General features: G+C 52.4%; 6 protein-coding genes and 1 non-coding gene across 7 annotated transcripts; 5 read left to right on the forward strand and 2 right to left on the reverse strand.

The window, feature by feature from the left end:
• BDZ83DRAFT_685680 (alkaline-phosphatase-like protein) lies at positions 1 to 545 on the reverse strand (the record flags this gene model as incomplete). The annotated part of the gene is made up of 2 exons (XM_060511255.1): positions 184 to 545; positions 1 to 127 (listed from the first exon to the last, which is right to left on the reverse strand). Coding segments are annotated over exons 1-2 (425 nt in total), but the record flags the coding sequence as incomplete, so codon positions are not given.
• A 1549-nt stretch (positions 546 to 2094) lies between these two features.
• On the forward strand, positions 2095 to 2187 carry BDZ83DRAFT_t329. Its single transcript has one exon. It is a non-coding gene; the product is annotated as a tRNA-Arg (tRNA).
• A 476-nt stretch (positions 2188 to 2663) lies between these two features.
• Positions 2664 to 3742, forward strand: BDZ83DRAFT_644043 (uncharacterized protein). Its single transcript, XM_060509719.1, has 4 exons — positions 2664 to 2774; positions 2888 to 3028; positions 3094 to 3144; positions 3204 to 3742. The coding sequence occupies exons 1-4, from the start codon at positions 2772 to 2774 to the stop codon at positions 3396 to 3398; spliced, it is 390 nt and encodes a 129-aa protein (XP_060357653.1). The 5' UTR covers positions 2664 to 2771; the 3' UTR covers positions 3399 to 3742.
• A 5-nt stretch (positions 3743 to 3747) lies between these two features.
• Positions 3748 to 5903, forward strand: BDZ83DRAFT_644051 (pentatricopeptide repeat domain-containing protein). The gene is made up of 2 exons (XM_060509720.1): positions 3748 to 4448; positions 4499 to 5903. Exons 1-2 carry the CDS (start codon positions 3861 to 3863, stop codon positions 5759 to 5761), a joined length of 1851 nt encoding a protein of 616 aa, XP_060357654.1. The 5' UTR covers positions 3748 to 3860; the 3' UTR covers positions 5762 to 5903.
• A 1482-nt stretch (positions 5904 to 7385) lies between these two features.
• On the forward strand, positions 7386 to 9253 carry BDZ83DRAFT_594180 (major facilitator superfamily transporter; the record flags this gene model as incomplete). The annotated part of the gene is made up of 2 exons (XM_060506699.1): positions 7386 to 8249; positions 8312 to 9253. 2 exons carry the CDS (start codon positions 7386 to 7388, stop codon positions 9251 to 9253), a joined length of 1806 nt encoding a protein of 601 aa, XP_060357655.1.
• A 784-nt stretch (positions 9254 to 10037) lies between these two features.
• Positions 10038 to 11046, forward strand: BDZ83DRAFT_594194 (uncharacterized protein; the record flags this gene model as incomplete). Its single annotated transcript, XM_060506700.1, has 3 exons — positions 10038 to 10480; positions 10539 to 10766; positions 10821 to 11046. 3 exons carry the CDS (start codon positions 10038 to 10040, stop codon positions 11044 to 11046), a joined length of 897 nt encoding a protein of 298 aa, XP_060357656.1.
• Positions 11047 to 11091: 45 nt separating this feature from the next.
• On the reverse strand, positions 11092 to 13137 carry BDZ83DRAFT_724851 (putative Zn(II)2Cys6 transcription factor; the record flags this gene model as incomplete). Its single annotated transcript, XM_060512701.1, is given in 3 exon segments — positions 11092 to 12134; positions 12144 to 12551; positions 13098 to 13137. Coding segments are annotated over 3 exon segments (1491 nt in total).
• Positions 13138 to 13239: the final 102 nt, after the last annotated feature.

Raw genomic sequence — 13239 nt, forward strand, 5'->3', positions numbered from 1 at the left:
TTCCAATTCTCAGTGGAGTGAGAGTTGAAGAGCTTGCCGGTGTAGTACGTGTTGTAGCCAGCATCCTGAAGCCAGACGGGGAGATACTTGTCGTTGTATCCCTGGGAGACGAACTTCGGGTAGCCGCCTATGATGATGTTTAGGATGCTGTCACTCTATTGGCAGTTGATGATGCCGACTTACCGTGAGGGGGAGTGACATATGTGACGTTGGTGTTGTGCGCCGCCTGACCCGTCAGCAAGCTGACACGAGACGGACAGCAAATTGCAATCGTGCAAAAGTGTTTGCGGTAGTAAGTTCCCTGCTGAACGAAATGCTTCTGGACATAGGGCATGTAGTCAAGGGAGCCGAGTTGCTCGTCTTGGTCATCAGTCAAGATGAAGACAATGTTCGGCTGACGCTGTTGCACGTTCCAGGCGAGGACAGCGGTGGCCCCGAGGGCCAAAGTTGCCAAAGTCGACAGGCTAAGATTTGGCAACATAATGAACTCTGGAGTCAGTGCTCTTGCAACTTCACAGAGATCTGCTTCGAAAGCAAGCAGATACAACAAGATACAACAAGACACAACAAAGCCGCCCTGAGATTGAAATGTGTGCCCTCAGACACTGCAAAGTAATTTTTATATGCCGTGCGTTATTTGTTATGAGTGACGCAGCACCTCCATTGACGGCTCCCACATTTCAGTCCACTGCAACGGCAGGACCCTTCCCCCAAAAGCTAGCAAGAGAATCAAGCCTGAGCGTGTTGCGGTGTTAGTTCACGGGGCCCCGGTAGCTCGGTGGTATCGCTGGTGGGTCGTCGGACGGCGCCCGCCCATCGATCGACCAACCGGCTGGGCTCCAGGTCAGCGAAATGGGTATTTCGACAATGGCAACGGCATTCGCAATCGGGTCTTTGGATTTCGTCATTTGGTCCGCTAGCCTATTTGAACCACGATCACCACCTTATCATTATACCGAAGACCATTATTTCGGAGCTGGTTCCAGTTCGAGGGTGGGAGCAATATGTCGGGGCTCCGCTCTACATCGAAGATGCAACATGAATTGGCATGGCAAACGGGGGCTTTATGTTGGTGTATTGCCACGGGAATCACATAGTCTGTTCAAACTGGAAGCGTTCACATTGGTCATTCCATTTCAGTCTTAGTCTAGCCAATCCATAGAGTGAGAAGCCATCAACCAAGTGTAGTCAAGTAGCGGGGACTGTTCACTACTAACAAAGTGGGACAAAAGCAGAGATGAACTTGACGTTGGACAGACGAAAGTCTGTAGAGACTATGAATCCAACTTTGATTGATGCCAATGAACTCAGCCATTGAGAGATGACATCGTTTACTCGGTAGACTATCTGAGCAATTTGTCAGGGCAATCGAGCAAAGAATAATTCGATGTGAAACCACCTCCAAATTACCCTAACTGCTTCACGACTCTTCGGGTCACATTCAAGGTGTAGGTGGCAAGCACTTGCTAAGATTGACCCGTGAAGGTTGGAGGTCTATCGGCAATCTTAGTTCTTGTTCCTGTATTTACTCACTGGCGACACAGAGGTTTGCGTCAGGGACTAAGGCAATCGATTTCACGAACCTGTGATTAATGCAAGTCCATGAGGAAGTGAGTAGCTACACCGATACCCGGATCAAGAATGTTTGCTGAGACCAGGAAGTTGTCATTTTAAAAGCGTGGCCACGAGAAAGAGAGTACATCGCCAGAAAATTTGGTATTGATACAATCCAGTCTCCGGCCCAGACCCCTTGAAGTCGTTAGCAAAGCAAATGTGGGGTAACAAGGAAGATATTGAAAGCTTTCTCACCAACCCCGACTAGCATCGGGAAGGAAATCTGATGAGGGGAAGAAAAATTGATGAGAACTTGAAACTTTGGCAAGAGGTTTCACAGAGAACGTCGCGAAGGTTCAGATCCCATCAGAGTTTCTTGGCTCCTATAAAATCTTCCTAGACGGCATTACGAACTTCTGAGGCACCTGCAAAAGTCGCGATTGCCCAGGACGAATTCTCGCCGCGCTCGAAAAAGCCTTGATTGATTGTGATACAACTTCCGCCGTCAACCTGCCCAATCAGTGATTGGTCAGCAGATCTGGCCGGCTGGCGCAATGGTAGCGCATCAGACTTCTATACCGTCGTCGACGTGTGGTCATCTGGGGGTTGTGGGTTCGAGCCCCACGTTGGTCATTCTTTTGCTTTCGGAAGAAATATCTAGATTTTTTGCTCAACAAATATGCAGTACCGCTGAAATTTTTAGCCAAACTTGAAAAATACTTGGTGATTCTGTAAGAGCTCCTCAAAGTGCGACAGAAGCCAATTGGGTTGAGGCAAAACTTAGTGGGGTGCTTGCAACACAACTAGGATGATGGGACTTAACGAATGACACAGGACGCTTGAGGGTTAGTACGCAGCAATTCCTTTTCAGAAGCTTTCGAAAGCTGACAGTTTGCGACTGTTAAGGAACAAGTTAAGTTGCGGATTCCAAGTGTATTCCGATTGCTTGAGGTAGGAACTTTGGTACAGATTGCCATGTCACGGGCGGTTTTCTTTAGGTACCTAGTGTGTTCAATGTTGTCGACGTCATGCCGCTGTGTCCCAATGTGTCTTTCCTCAGCAACGTCCGCGTCCGGCGCTGGTGTGGATGGCCACTCACCGAGCCGTCACCGAAGGTGACCCACTTAAATCTCATGGTCGCATAATCGTCAACCGTCCGCGTCAAGCTCCAGCTCAGCTTCCTTTCCCACGGCAAGCTCCAGAGCCCAAATCACAAAATGGTACGTCTTCGTGCGCTCCCTCCGAATAGGCAATATCCGGAAATTGCCTCAATTGTCGCGCAGCTGTCTCGTGCAATGAACTCCAAGCGCGCTGGCTAACGCAGCTGTCGCAGTTACCCCTCGGTCTCTTGAACGCCGCCCAAGGGCACCCTATGCTCGTCGAGCTGAAGAACGGCGAAACCCTCAATGGCCACCTGCTCATGTGCGATACCTGGATGAACCTCACATTGAAGGAGGTCGTCCAAACGAGTCCGGTACGCGCCGCCCGCGTCGATGCATTGCCCCCATGCCCCGCGCCAGACCACTGACGAGCACATAGGAAGGCGACAAGTTCGTCAAGATACCCGAAGTTTACGTCAAAGGAAACAACGTACGAATACTCAGACAGCGCAAAGCCCGGTCACAAGCGACATGCTGACGAATCCCTAGATCAAATACCTACGAGTACCCGACGACATCATTGACGTTGTGAAGGAGAACCAACAGAACCAGCAAGGAGGATTCCGCGGTGGCAGAGGTGGATCGAGAGGAGACCATGGCGGCCGCGGAGGCGACAGAGGTCGGGGCAGAGGCCAGGGCCGTGGAGGTAGAGGAAGAGGTAACCGTGGTGGTGGTGGGCAATGATGATATCCCGGACACGATCATGACGAGCCCAGTTGATACACGGCTTCCAGCGGCTACTTTGCACGATTTGCAAGAAGATTGCGGCCTCCAGAAGGCTATAGACATCCACATTGGACGTCTCACACGAAAAGAAATCCGAATGCGGATGCCATTCGGAATTACAAGGCCATTGGATCAGCATTGCGTTTTTGGCCTTTGGCCGCCCGCCTTGGGAGCACGCCTATCAACATAATCATTTTACGTTTAAAAAGCAAGAAGAGATTCCCATGAGACGATGCTTCTTCATATGCCAGCCGTGATGCTTGTGCATGCTCGTCGTCTATCGCGAAGCGCATTCAATGTCGGGTGAGTCACGTGATCCACTTTTGCACCGGGATTATCTCGGTGAGAGAAGCTCCGAAAAGTGCAAGCTGCAGCTCTCCAGAATTTGTATCCCCCGTGCCCAGCCGCATTGCCAGCTCCATGTCGGGCACTCGAGTAGTTTTCGACGGCTTATGGCGCTGTCTCTGCCCCTCTGTCGATACGCAGGCTGCGGCTAGGCTTCTCAATTCACAGGTCGTTCCCAGAACACGGCTTGCGACACGCCAACGAAGTCACCTTGTCCCATCCGCCCACCATCCTGCGAATCGAACACGATGTCGAAGATACACGACCAGCACATCTTCAGTCGTGCAAGCAGAAGGACACTTGCAGCCTCCTGATAGCGGAGAGACAGTTGAAGCCGACGCAGCTCGACAAACAGAAGGGTCGGAATCCGTGGACGACAACCTCCCCGCCGTAAATGAGCAGCTCCGAGCAGCCCCGCTACCTGCAATCCTCGATGCCTTGGAGGTCCTCCGGGGCCAGCCTAAGAGCTTTAAGAAGGTCGCAACAATCATCACGTATCTAGTGCGGGCTAGAGGTGTTGAGCTCAGCCCGAAACTCTACGAGGACTTGATCGTTGCTACGGCCGATGTTCAAGGATCGGCGGCGTTCCTAGCACAGCTTTTCGCGGAGATGAAGCGACTGCAGTTTACCACGTCGCCTTCAATATCCCATGCCGCGTTGGCTGTACGTTTCCTCAATGCAAACCGAAGTGCCCCTTATGCTGACGACCATAGGCTCTTGCGATACATCCTGATTACCTACTTCGAAACGAGATTCTTGCAGCCATGAAGCAGTCGTGGACTGAGGTCGATATCCCAGGACAGGCCCACGTCGCCCTTGGGCTACTCCGCGACGGACAAATCGAGCTTGCTTTCGACGCAATAGAAAACCTGATTCACAAGCAAGTACCCATGGCTTCATGGGTCTTTGACATCTTCATTTTTACGCTCGCCCAGCGCGGATTCATAGATGAGGCGATCAAGCTGGTCCATAGCAAGGTTCACTCTTCTGATAGCAAGACCGACGTAGCGTTGTGGTATTCGCTGCTCGACAATTGCTCCGAGGCTTACCACTACGAGGGCACACGATACATATGGGGTAGGATGCTGGTGAAGGACAAGGAGCAGCTTTCGGACGGTGTCCTACTCAACATTATCAACACGGCAGCCAGGCAGAACGACTATCAGCTTGCCACAGGGGCTGCGCGGCTCGTCACGCAGAGAGGTGGAAAACTTGTTGCGCATCATTATGAGGCGCTGATCGAATGCTACGGCGGCGTCGGAGATATCGTGAGCGCATTGCGGGTTTTGTGCATCATGTTCAAGGCCATCTCAGTTGCGCCATACGCCAGCACCCGTCCGATCTACCAGAGAATCAAGAAAGAGCCAGAGAGCATCGACCCAGCTCTTAACACTCTTACTGAGCTTGTCCGCAGCTACAAAGTTCCTATCGCCGCGCTTAATGTTATTATTGAAGCCGCTGTTGAAACACACGGCTTCGCGAAAGCGTTGGAGATTTACCAGAATGCGCACAAGTATACCGAGGCCAGCCCTAATCATGTCACCATTCGCTACGTCCTCCAAGCGTGCGAGGACGTAGAAGCTCTCAAAGCTCTTGTTGCGCAGAACCCAGAGTTGGCGCTGAAGGGTGACCGCACCGTCTTTGCGAGGGTCGTGCATGAGTACGCCGTGGCTGGTGAGCTGGACCTCGCGTATAAGTGTGTGAGATTGTTCGGCGAAGCCCCTGCGCCGGCTGAAGGGCAGGAACCAGAACTGGACAGCTTTTGGATTAACCGGAAGACGCTACTTACCCTCGTCAGGAAATCCCTTGACGTGCAGGACGTGCGGGTTTGGTGGTTGATTGAGCAGGCTGAGAGACGGAATATGGACGTCCAGTCGGGCTTGTCGAAGGTGATGGCATCCGTTGCTGATGAGATCAAGAGAAGCTCCGGGTTGGACCGAGAGGACACCGAGATGACATATCGCCTCCCATCATAAAATGGCGGGTTCGTGTATATTTTGTATTACCAAGAGTACTCGCATAGACATCTTCCGAGAGAAGGTGTGCCGCACCCGGATCCAACCGCGGCGGCTGTATACTATACTTTGGCACAACCTAGTCAAATCTACGTTGCAGAAGCCTACAATCACCGGCCAAGTCGTGAACACCATCTGTACTCATACGGGGTGACTCATTGTCAGCTTATAGCGTCGCAACCTTATCCCGACCACCGTGGAACACACCGAGAGGCACCGGAAGTTATCTATGTATCCGATTTTATCAATTTGGATCCGGCCTTCAACCCAGCATGCCGGCCTGCCGGGCCAATATTTGACCATCCCTTGACGCGCTATTCGCGAATCCAAGCACCCCTTCGTTACAAGTTTCGTCTATTGTGTCGAAGAAGCACTCGCCGTCCCATTACATCATCATTAACTGTCTTCCATTGTCTCATCAGCCGGCACAAGCTATCAGCAGTGTATTATGAATTCAAGCTGGCAGCCTGCCGAAGGCTTTGTTGCCGCCGACTGCAAGGCACTCTTCAACGGCTTGGCAAAAGCCACCGATTAATAAGACATGCCATCTCAAACACAAGCATCGTGCACACCAAGTGGCTGAATCATCCTTGGGATAGGATTCAGTTCAAAGTTCGATCCAGCTAGACTTAAGCATCTGACTGGGCAGCCAATCAGATGCTGCATAAACGGGTATCATTCAAGGGTTCCGGAGCTCGCTGATAAATCGTCCAAAAGCCGGACGCGGATTAGTGATAATCTTGAGTATTGTCTGCTAGCTCGTTCTCTCCCCTTCGCCTCCACGGAACTGACTGGCACTAGCAGCGAGTACTTTCGCGACTTGTATGCACACGCTATCTCCTTGACTCTAGCTCCTAATTCCAAAGCCCGCCAACTTTGAGGCACGCCATCTCGTTGTTCCTCAACGTCATGTCAGCCCTAGCACCGTGTCTCCCTATCACTCTGGTCGGCAGAATCGACGGGGACGCGCCAACTCCAGACGGACGAGAACGGACAAACCAATACCCTGTTGACACGGCGCGCACGTTTAGATCTTACCCTGCCCCAAGGAGAGACAGAGATTTACGACGCCTGCTTCCGCGGGGAGGGGGGGGGCACCCCCTTCTTTCTCTCAAACGAGATAGCCATTTGCACCATCTGGCTGGTTCGCGCCTATCTCATTCCGGCGCATTCGAGAAACTTAAGCCCGGCTGTGATTCATAATGCTACACGTGCTAGAGTCGCGCTGCATCGTAGTTATCGCTCGTAAGCCCGATGCCGTGGACGGACCAAATCTTGGCCCTGATCGGTCATCAGGCTAGCAGTCATGTTGCTTCTTTGGCCTTTGAGTGTTGTCGACGCCAATGTTTGCTTGGCGAAGATTGAGATGATGTTCAGTATATTAGAAGCCGTGATGTCGGTATCATCATCGTCTGTTTCCCTGTCAATCCACACGCTCATCTGTCCAGGCTTATACCCTCAACAACTGAAGATATCTCAACAGCTTCAGACGCAAGGCAATCCCCAACAAGCACTCTAGTTTCCCAAAGCCATCAACGTTGTGTACAGTATACAACCTCAAGCCACATCATCATCAGCCGTTCCAATGGCGCAGTTAATTCGAGATGCCCCGGTGGGCCAAATCATCCGCTTCATCACACGGAATAAGTTCCTCCAATACCCAGAAGAGAAGCCCGGCTTTCAACTCCCGCAACAATGGCTTGACGTCCTCAACTCTGAGAAGTCTAGCCCGGCAGAAGCAATTCCAGCCGACGCCGGTGCATCACCCCGGTCCTCCGAATCGACTCACGCCGCCGACGAAGAGAACAAGCTCTCTCAGAAGGAAGTCGAAGACGCCGCGCCCTACGGCACCTCGCTCCAGCGGACTCGGAGCCGGGAGGAAACGGTTCCGTACACGGCAGACCGGCTCGAGGTCGACGAGATCCACGAGATCCAAAAGATCCAGAGCATTCCTATCGCACCGAGGAAGACGAAAGATGGTGCCATTCTGGTAGACTGGTACTTTAGCGACGACGCCGAGAACCCGCAAAACTGGTCCAACGTGAAGCGTGGGCTCATCGCCGCCATCATCTGTATCTACACCTTTGTCGTCTACATGTCTTCGGCGATTTACACGCCCTCCATCGAGGGCGTCATCCACGAATTTGGCGTCGACATGACTGAGGTCTCACTGGGTCTGGCGCTGTTCGTGCTAGGCTACGGCATCGGTCCTCTGCTCTTCTCGCCGCTTTCTGAGATCCCTCGCATCGGCCGCAACCCAATTTACATCGTCACCATGTTCCTCTTTGTGATCGTGTCGATTCCCGCCCCTTTGGCTAGCAACTTCCCTGGCTTGATGGTTCTCCGGTTCCTGCAGGGTCTCTTCGGCTCGCCGTGTCTGGCTTCAGGTGCTGCGTCTCTGGGAGATATGTACAGCCTTCTCAACCTTCCCTACGCCCTCATTGCTTGGGTAAGTACTTCTCAACTTTGACATTCGTCATGCAATACCCAGCATACTAACTCTCTCAATAGGTGTCTGCAGCATACTGCGGTCCAGCTCTGGGACCTCTCTTGTCAGGTTTCTCCGTCCCCGCCATGGGCTGGCGCTGGTCCCTCTGGGAGATTCTCTGGGCCGCCGCTCCTGTCTTCCTCGTCATGTTCTTTTTCCTCCCTGAGACCTCGACGCCCAACATCCTCCTCCGCCGCGCTCAGCGTCTCCGCAAGTTGACGGGAAACGACCGCTTCATGTCACAGTCCGAAATCGAACAGCGCAACTTGAAGACCTCGGCCGTCGTCATTGACGCCCTCATCAAGCCCCTCGAGATCACAATCAAGGATCCCGCCATCCTCTTCGTTCAGGTCTATACCGCCATCATCTACGGTATCTACTACTCCTTCTTCGAGGTGTTCCCCCTCGTGTACCCAGTCTACTATGGCATGTCCATTGGCGAGATCGGCCTCGTCTTCCTCTGCATCCTCGTCGCCTGCCTCCTCGGCATCGCTGTCTACGTCTCCTACCTTGCCTTCTACATGGTGCCCCGGATCAAGAAGTTCGGCTTCCCGATCCAGGAGAACCGTCTCGTGCCCGCTCTCCCCGCCTCCTTCGGCCCCACCATCGGCCTCTTCATCTTCGCTTGGACAGCGTCCCCGGCCATCCACTGGATCGCACCGACCATTGGTATCACCGTCTACGGCGCCACCGTCTTTGTCGTGATGCAGTGCATCTTTGTCTACGTGCCGCTGTCCTACCCACAGTACGCCGCCAGCCTCTTTGCCGGCAACGACTTCTTCCGCTCCGCCTTCGCCTTTGCTAGCATCTTGTTCGCCCGCCCCATGTACCAAAACTTGGGTGTCGCCAGGGGAACAAGTTTGTTGGGTGGACTTAGCACCATTGGTATCCTTGGAATCTGGCTGCTTTACTTCTATGGCGGTAGACTTAGGGCTCTGAGCAAGTTTGCGGTTTCGTCTGACTAGGAGGGTTCGGAATGAAGTCTGGGGGTTTCTGATTACAGCGTGGCTTTTGGTGATGATGACATAGCATGGCCTTACTTACCTTTACTTCTGCTTTCCATGTTGGTTAGACTCTCGAGACATAGATCGACTAAGAAATCATAGAGTAATATCGAAAGCAGAAATCTACACAAACGCCATTGACAACGTAAATTGACTTTACCAATGACGGGTGCTGGTCTTTGTCGTGAATACTACCAGTGGCCACGCTGTATATCACAAGCTCCGGGATCATGAGGTGTGCAATCTCCAACAAACCTTGCAACCACGAGCCGGTACCGGATCTGAGCGACCCGATTCATGTCGAGCTTCTTCCGTCTCATCTATCCCCACCGATCCACAAGTCTGATCCCGCAACCTCATCATCGCGCAAAGGCACTAACCGAATTAGGGCATTATTTTGAGAAACTTGACAGTGCAGGGGTTCCTGACGTGGCTATCGTGACCAACTTCCGAATGCTCTCTTCTGAGACGAGATTGATTGCTATCGGCGTGTTCAATGGGATGTATTGTTCTGCATGCTTTAAGACTTTTCTCCTGATAAGTCAAACTAAAGAAGGGCAATATCTAGAGAGATGACGACTGAAACGTGATGTTTGATCGGGACAGGAGCAGGGGAGGAGCAGGTGTTGGCCAGATGGAATAGGAAGACGGCAGGTATAAAGAAGTAGGTTGATCGCATCCCAAAAGCCATGCAAGCTTAAGCAGCAGTTTCCAACACAAAGCACGAATAGAGAGTTTTCAATCAATGGCGAATCCCGAAGCCTCTACTTCCCGCCCCTCCATTGCGCGATGCGATGCAACGGATCCATCAACCACGACAGAGAAGCTCGTCGAGATTATCAGCCGTGATGGCGGCGTCATAGTAGAGAAGTTGATCGACCGCCAGCTCGCTGCAGAGATCAAGCGAGACCTGAAGCCGTACTTTGACGAAGACATCCCAGACAAGTACGGCTTCTTCCCAGCAACGACGCAGAGAGCATCTGGTCTGCTGGGGATCTCAGACGCCTGCGTAGAGCTCGCGTGCAACCGCTTATATACTGATGTTGCCAATGCTCTGGTCTCTTCATCGTTCACCTTCTGGAGGGGCGACAAACAGAAGACTGTGAGCGGGAAACCCATCATCTCTTCGACGGTGGGCTTCCGGGTGAATCCGGGAGGGAAGCAACAAGTGCTGCATCGTGATGACAAGTGAGCATCCTTCCGTCTTCATGTTTAAAGCAAAGATTCTCTAACGCGAGGCACCCAGTGATTACCATCCTCATGACAAGCAGCTGCCCGTCTTGATTGGTTGCGTCACCGCCTTGACGAAAACAACAGCAGCAAACGGCGCGACTGTTGTGATTCCGGGTTCGCATCTATGGGGTCCCGAACGTCGTCCACTCGATGAAGAGACTATTCCAGCGGAACTTGAGCCCGGCGATGCCTTGATTTTCCTCGGGAATCTGTATCATGCGGGCGGAGGAAATGTCACCACGTGAGTACATCGCCGGTGTGTAGCAAGTATTCTTTGCTAACTTCTTATCGATAGGGACGAATATCGGGAGACTGTTGGCATCTTCCTGTGTCAGCCGACACTGCGTCCAGCAGAAAATCAGTTCCTCATGGTACCGTTTGAGCGAGTGAAGAAGATGAAGCCCCAGGCGCAACGTCTTCTTGGGTATGGTTTGTGCGAGCCAGGTGTTGGGTTCATGAAGTACCAGGACCCAATGCGACTGCTCTTTGGTGTAGAGGACGAAGAGACAGTCGATTTCTAGTTGTCTCCAGTCTCTGTTGGTAGAGTCAAATGGCGTTGATGTTGCTCATACCACAAGGACTCGCTGCCCTATGGCTTCTCTCATTCGAGCGAGAGGACGCCAGTCGTCGTTTTCTCCGGCCCAAAACTCCTTGAGAAAATTCACCGCGTCCAAGTAGTAGCTGAAACGTGTGCCCTCATGGATCGCCGTGAGCAAGCCCGCAATAGTTTCTTGTCGATCCGGATCTCCATGGCATTCGGTACCGGCAATGAACGTTGGCCAGGCTAGATTCTGAATGAAGGCAGCTTGGTTTTCGAATGCAGCCAATTGGTCGAACAGACTGGCAACGGCCACAATGCGCTCTGATGCGTGCTCGATGGCGTAGTCAAGGCATCTTATCGAGTAAAGCAGCCCTGCGCTATGATAAACCTCGACTAAACATATGAAATCACGAGACATGCTTGATCCTGCCAGCCCGAGTCGTCCGGCCGCCATCAGCGTGGCGCCTCTTGCCTGCTCAAACTCGGATCGGATGAGAGTCATCGTGAGGCCGCTATTGAAGCGTGAGATTGAACGATGAGACTCTACAGCATCCGTAGACACGAGCGTGACGCGGTGCAAGAAAGTCAGATACCTCGAGAACAGCAGATGATCTGAGCCGGGTGCCGGTGTGACGGCGTTCCGAATGAGGGGCAGGTCACACGATGTGGTAGCTGCCAGTACATCATCGATGGCCAATTGGTTTCTCAAGAAAGCAAACAAGTCTCGGTTGTTGATGGAGTTCTGGCCTTTGAAAAGGTTGACAATCGTTCTAGCTGCGCGTCTGTGATCATCGGCGATTTCAAGGCGGCGGCGGACATTCTCGTAGTTGCACATGATCAGAATCGAGGCTAGCATCCATTCTGCATCAGCCAAGTCGCCATGATTGCCCAAGTCATCGCCCTCGATGAGCCGTGCCGTCATATCCTGAGCGCGGGTTTGTATCAGATGCAGGCATCTGTCGCGAGCATGCTCGACGGACTCATCAGGCAAGGCCATGGCGCCGTGTTGAGCCGCGAAAGCCATGATAGCGAAGCCGATTGCTGGTTGATTCGTGGCAAGGGGCACAACTTGTGTACGGTAATGATTCTCATCTGAGTCCATCCATACCATCAGACCGGCCAAGTTCCTTCTGTAATAGTCCGTGAACACCCTTGTCAGGGAGTCGGGATAGTCGCAAGGTTGAGATAGTTGGGCGATCGGCGTATTCAGTATAGCAACCGAAGTCATGAATTCTTTCCTTTTGCCCAGCATGGAGCTTTCAGAGCAGATGTCCTTCGAGTCATCTTCTCGAAATGCTGTCTTATCTTCAGATGACGGCCTCGTCGGGATCGTTCGGCCCCGCAGATGTCCCCTTGCGGCAACCCCTTCCACCCATCGAAGTTGGCGGTCATAGCCAGGGCATGAGATTCTTTTCTTGTCACACTTGGCGCAATGGGGTTGCCGTCGATCGCATCGAATTCGACGACGCTCACAGTTGGCGCAGCCTGGGGAGCCGATCAGCACAGGGCACAGGCGACCGGCTGAAGGAGGGGACGAGCATTCGACGCACCTTTGACTTGCTTCGCGGGCGCTTCCACAGTAGACTCAGCAGCACCTCTCTGAACTTTTCCTCTCTGTCATGCTGTCAAAATCCCATGGCCATGATAGTCGTGATATAAATCCTACTCGAATGAGTGTGCGATGCCTGGTGAAACTAGCCTGCGGTTGGAGAAGACTTGTCAACTAATTGCGGGGTTCCTGTCCCTCGACACCGTCTGGTCTTCAGCCACGATCCGATTGATCAATGGGGGTGCACCCAGTGCTTCGAGTCGCGAGGTTTGCACGCTAAAACAAGGCCTTGAGAACAACTCATTGAAAACAGTATTTGGGTCGATCTAAGGTTCCAAAAAGCCAAAAAGCAACTAAGACATCCTGTCAAATAGGTGCTCCATTTTAGCAACTTGACATTTTTCAGCGCACACGTTCGAGGCGAGTCATTTTGGCTGGGTACTGAAGAGGAGACATGAATTATGAAAGTAATACTACAGTACCTATTTCTCCATGGTAACATTGTCTCTTTTCTTCGTTCATCCCGTCGGTCCGGATTTTCCCTGCCCCTCCTTGTCATTTGTGAGAGTAATAGCAGGTGTTGGCCTTGTGTTTGCCATGCTGACTCAAAAAGGATCTGGTCAA

Source organism: Colletotrichum acutatum (assembly GCF_030867785.1).
Source record: "Colletotrichum acutatum strain CBS 112980 chromosome Unknown BDZ83scaffold_239, whole genome shotgun sequence".
NCBI lineage: Eukaryota > Fungi > Ascomycota > Sordariomycetes > Glomerellales > Glomerellaceae > Colletotrichum > Colletotrichum acutatum.

Excerpts from the sequence above, each read along its gene's own strand:
- BDZ83DRAFT_644051 (XM_060509720.1), top strand. The coding sequence starts at position 3,861 with ATGTCGGGCACTCGAGTAGTTTTCGACGGCTTATGGCGCTGTCTCTGC. Across the intron at positions 4,449-4,498 it reads TATCCCATGCCGCGTTGGCT|GCTCTTGCGATACATCCTGA; the intron begins GTACGTTTCCTC and ends TGACGACCATAG.
- BDZ83DRAFT_644043 (XM_060509719.1), top strand. Across the intron at positions 3,029-3,093 it reads AGGTCGTCCAAACGAGTCCG|GAAGGCGACAAGTTCGTCAA; the intron begins GTACGCGCCGCC and ends ACGAGCACATAG. Across the intron at positions 3,145-3,203 it reads TTTACGTCAAAGGAAACAAC|ATCAAATACCTACGAGTACC; the intron begins GTACGAATACTC and ends ACGAATCCCTAG.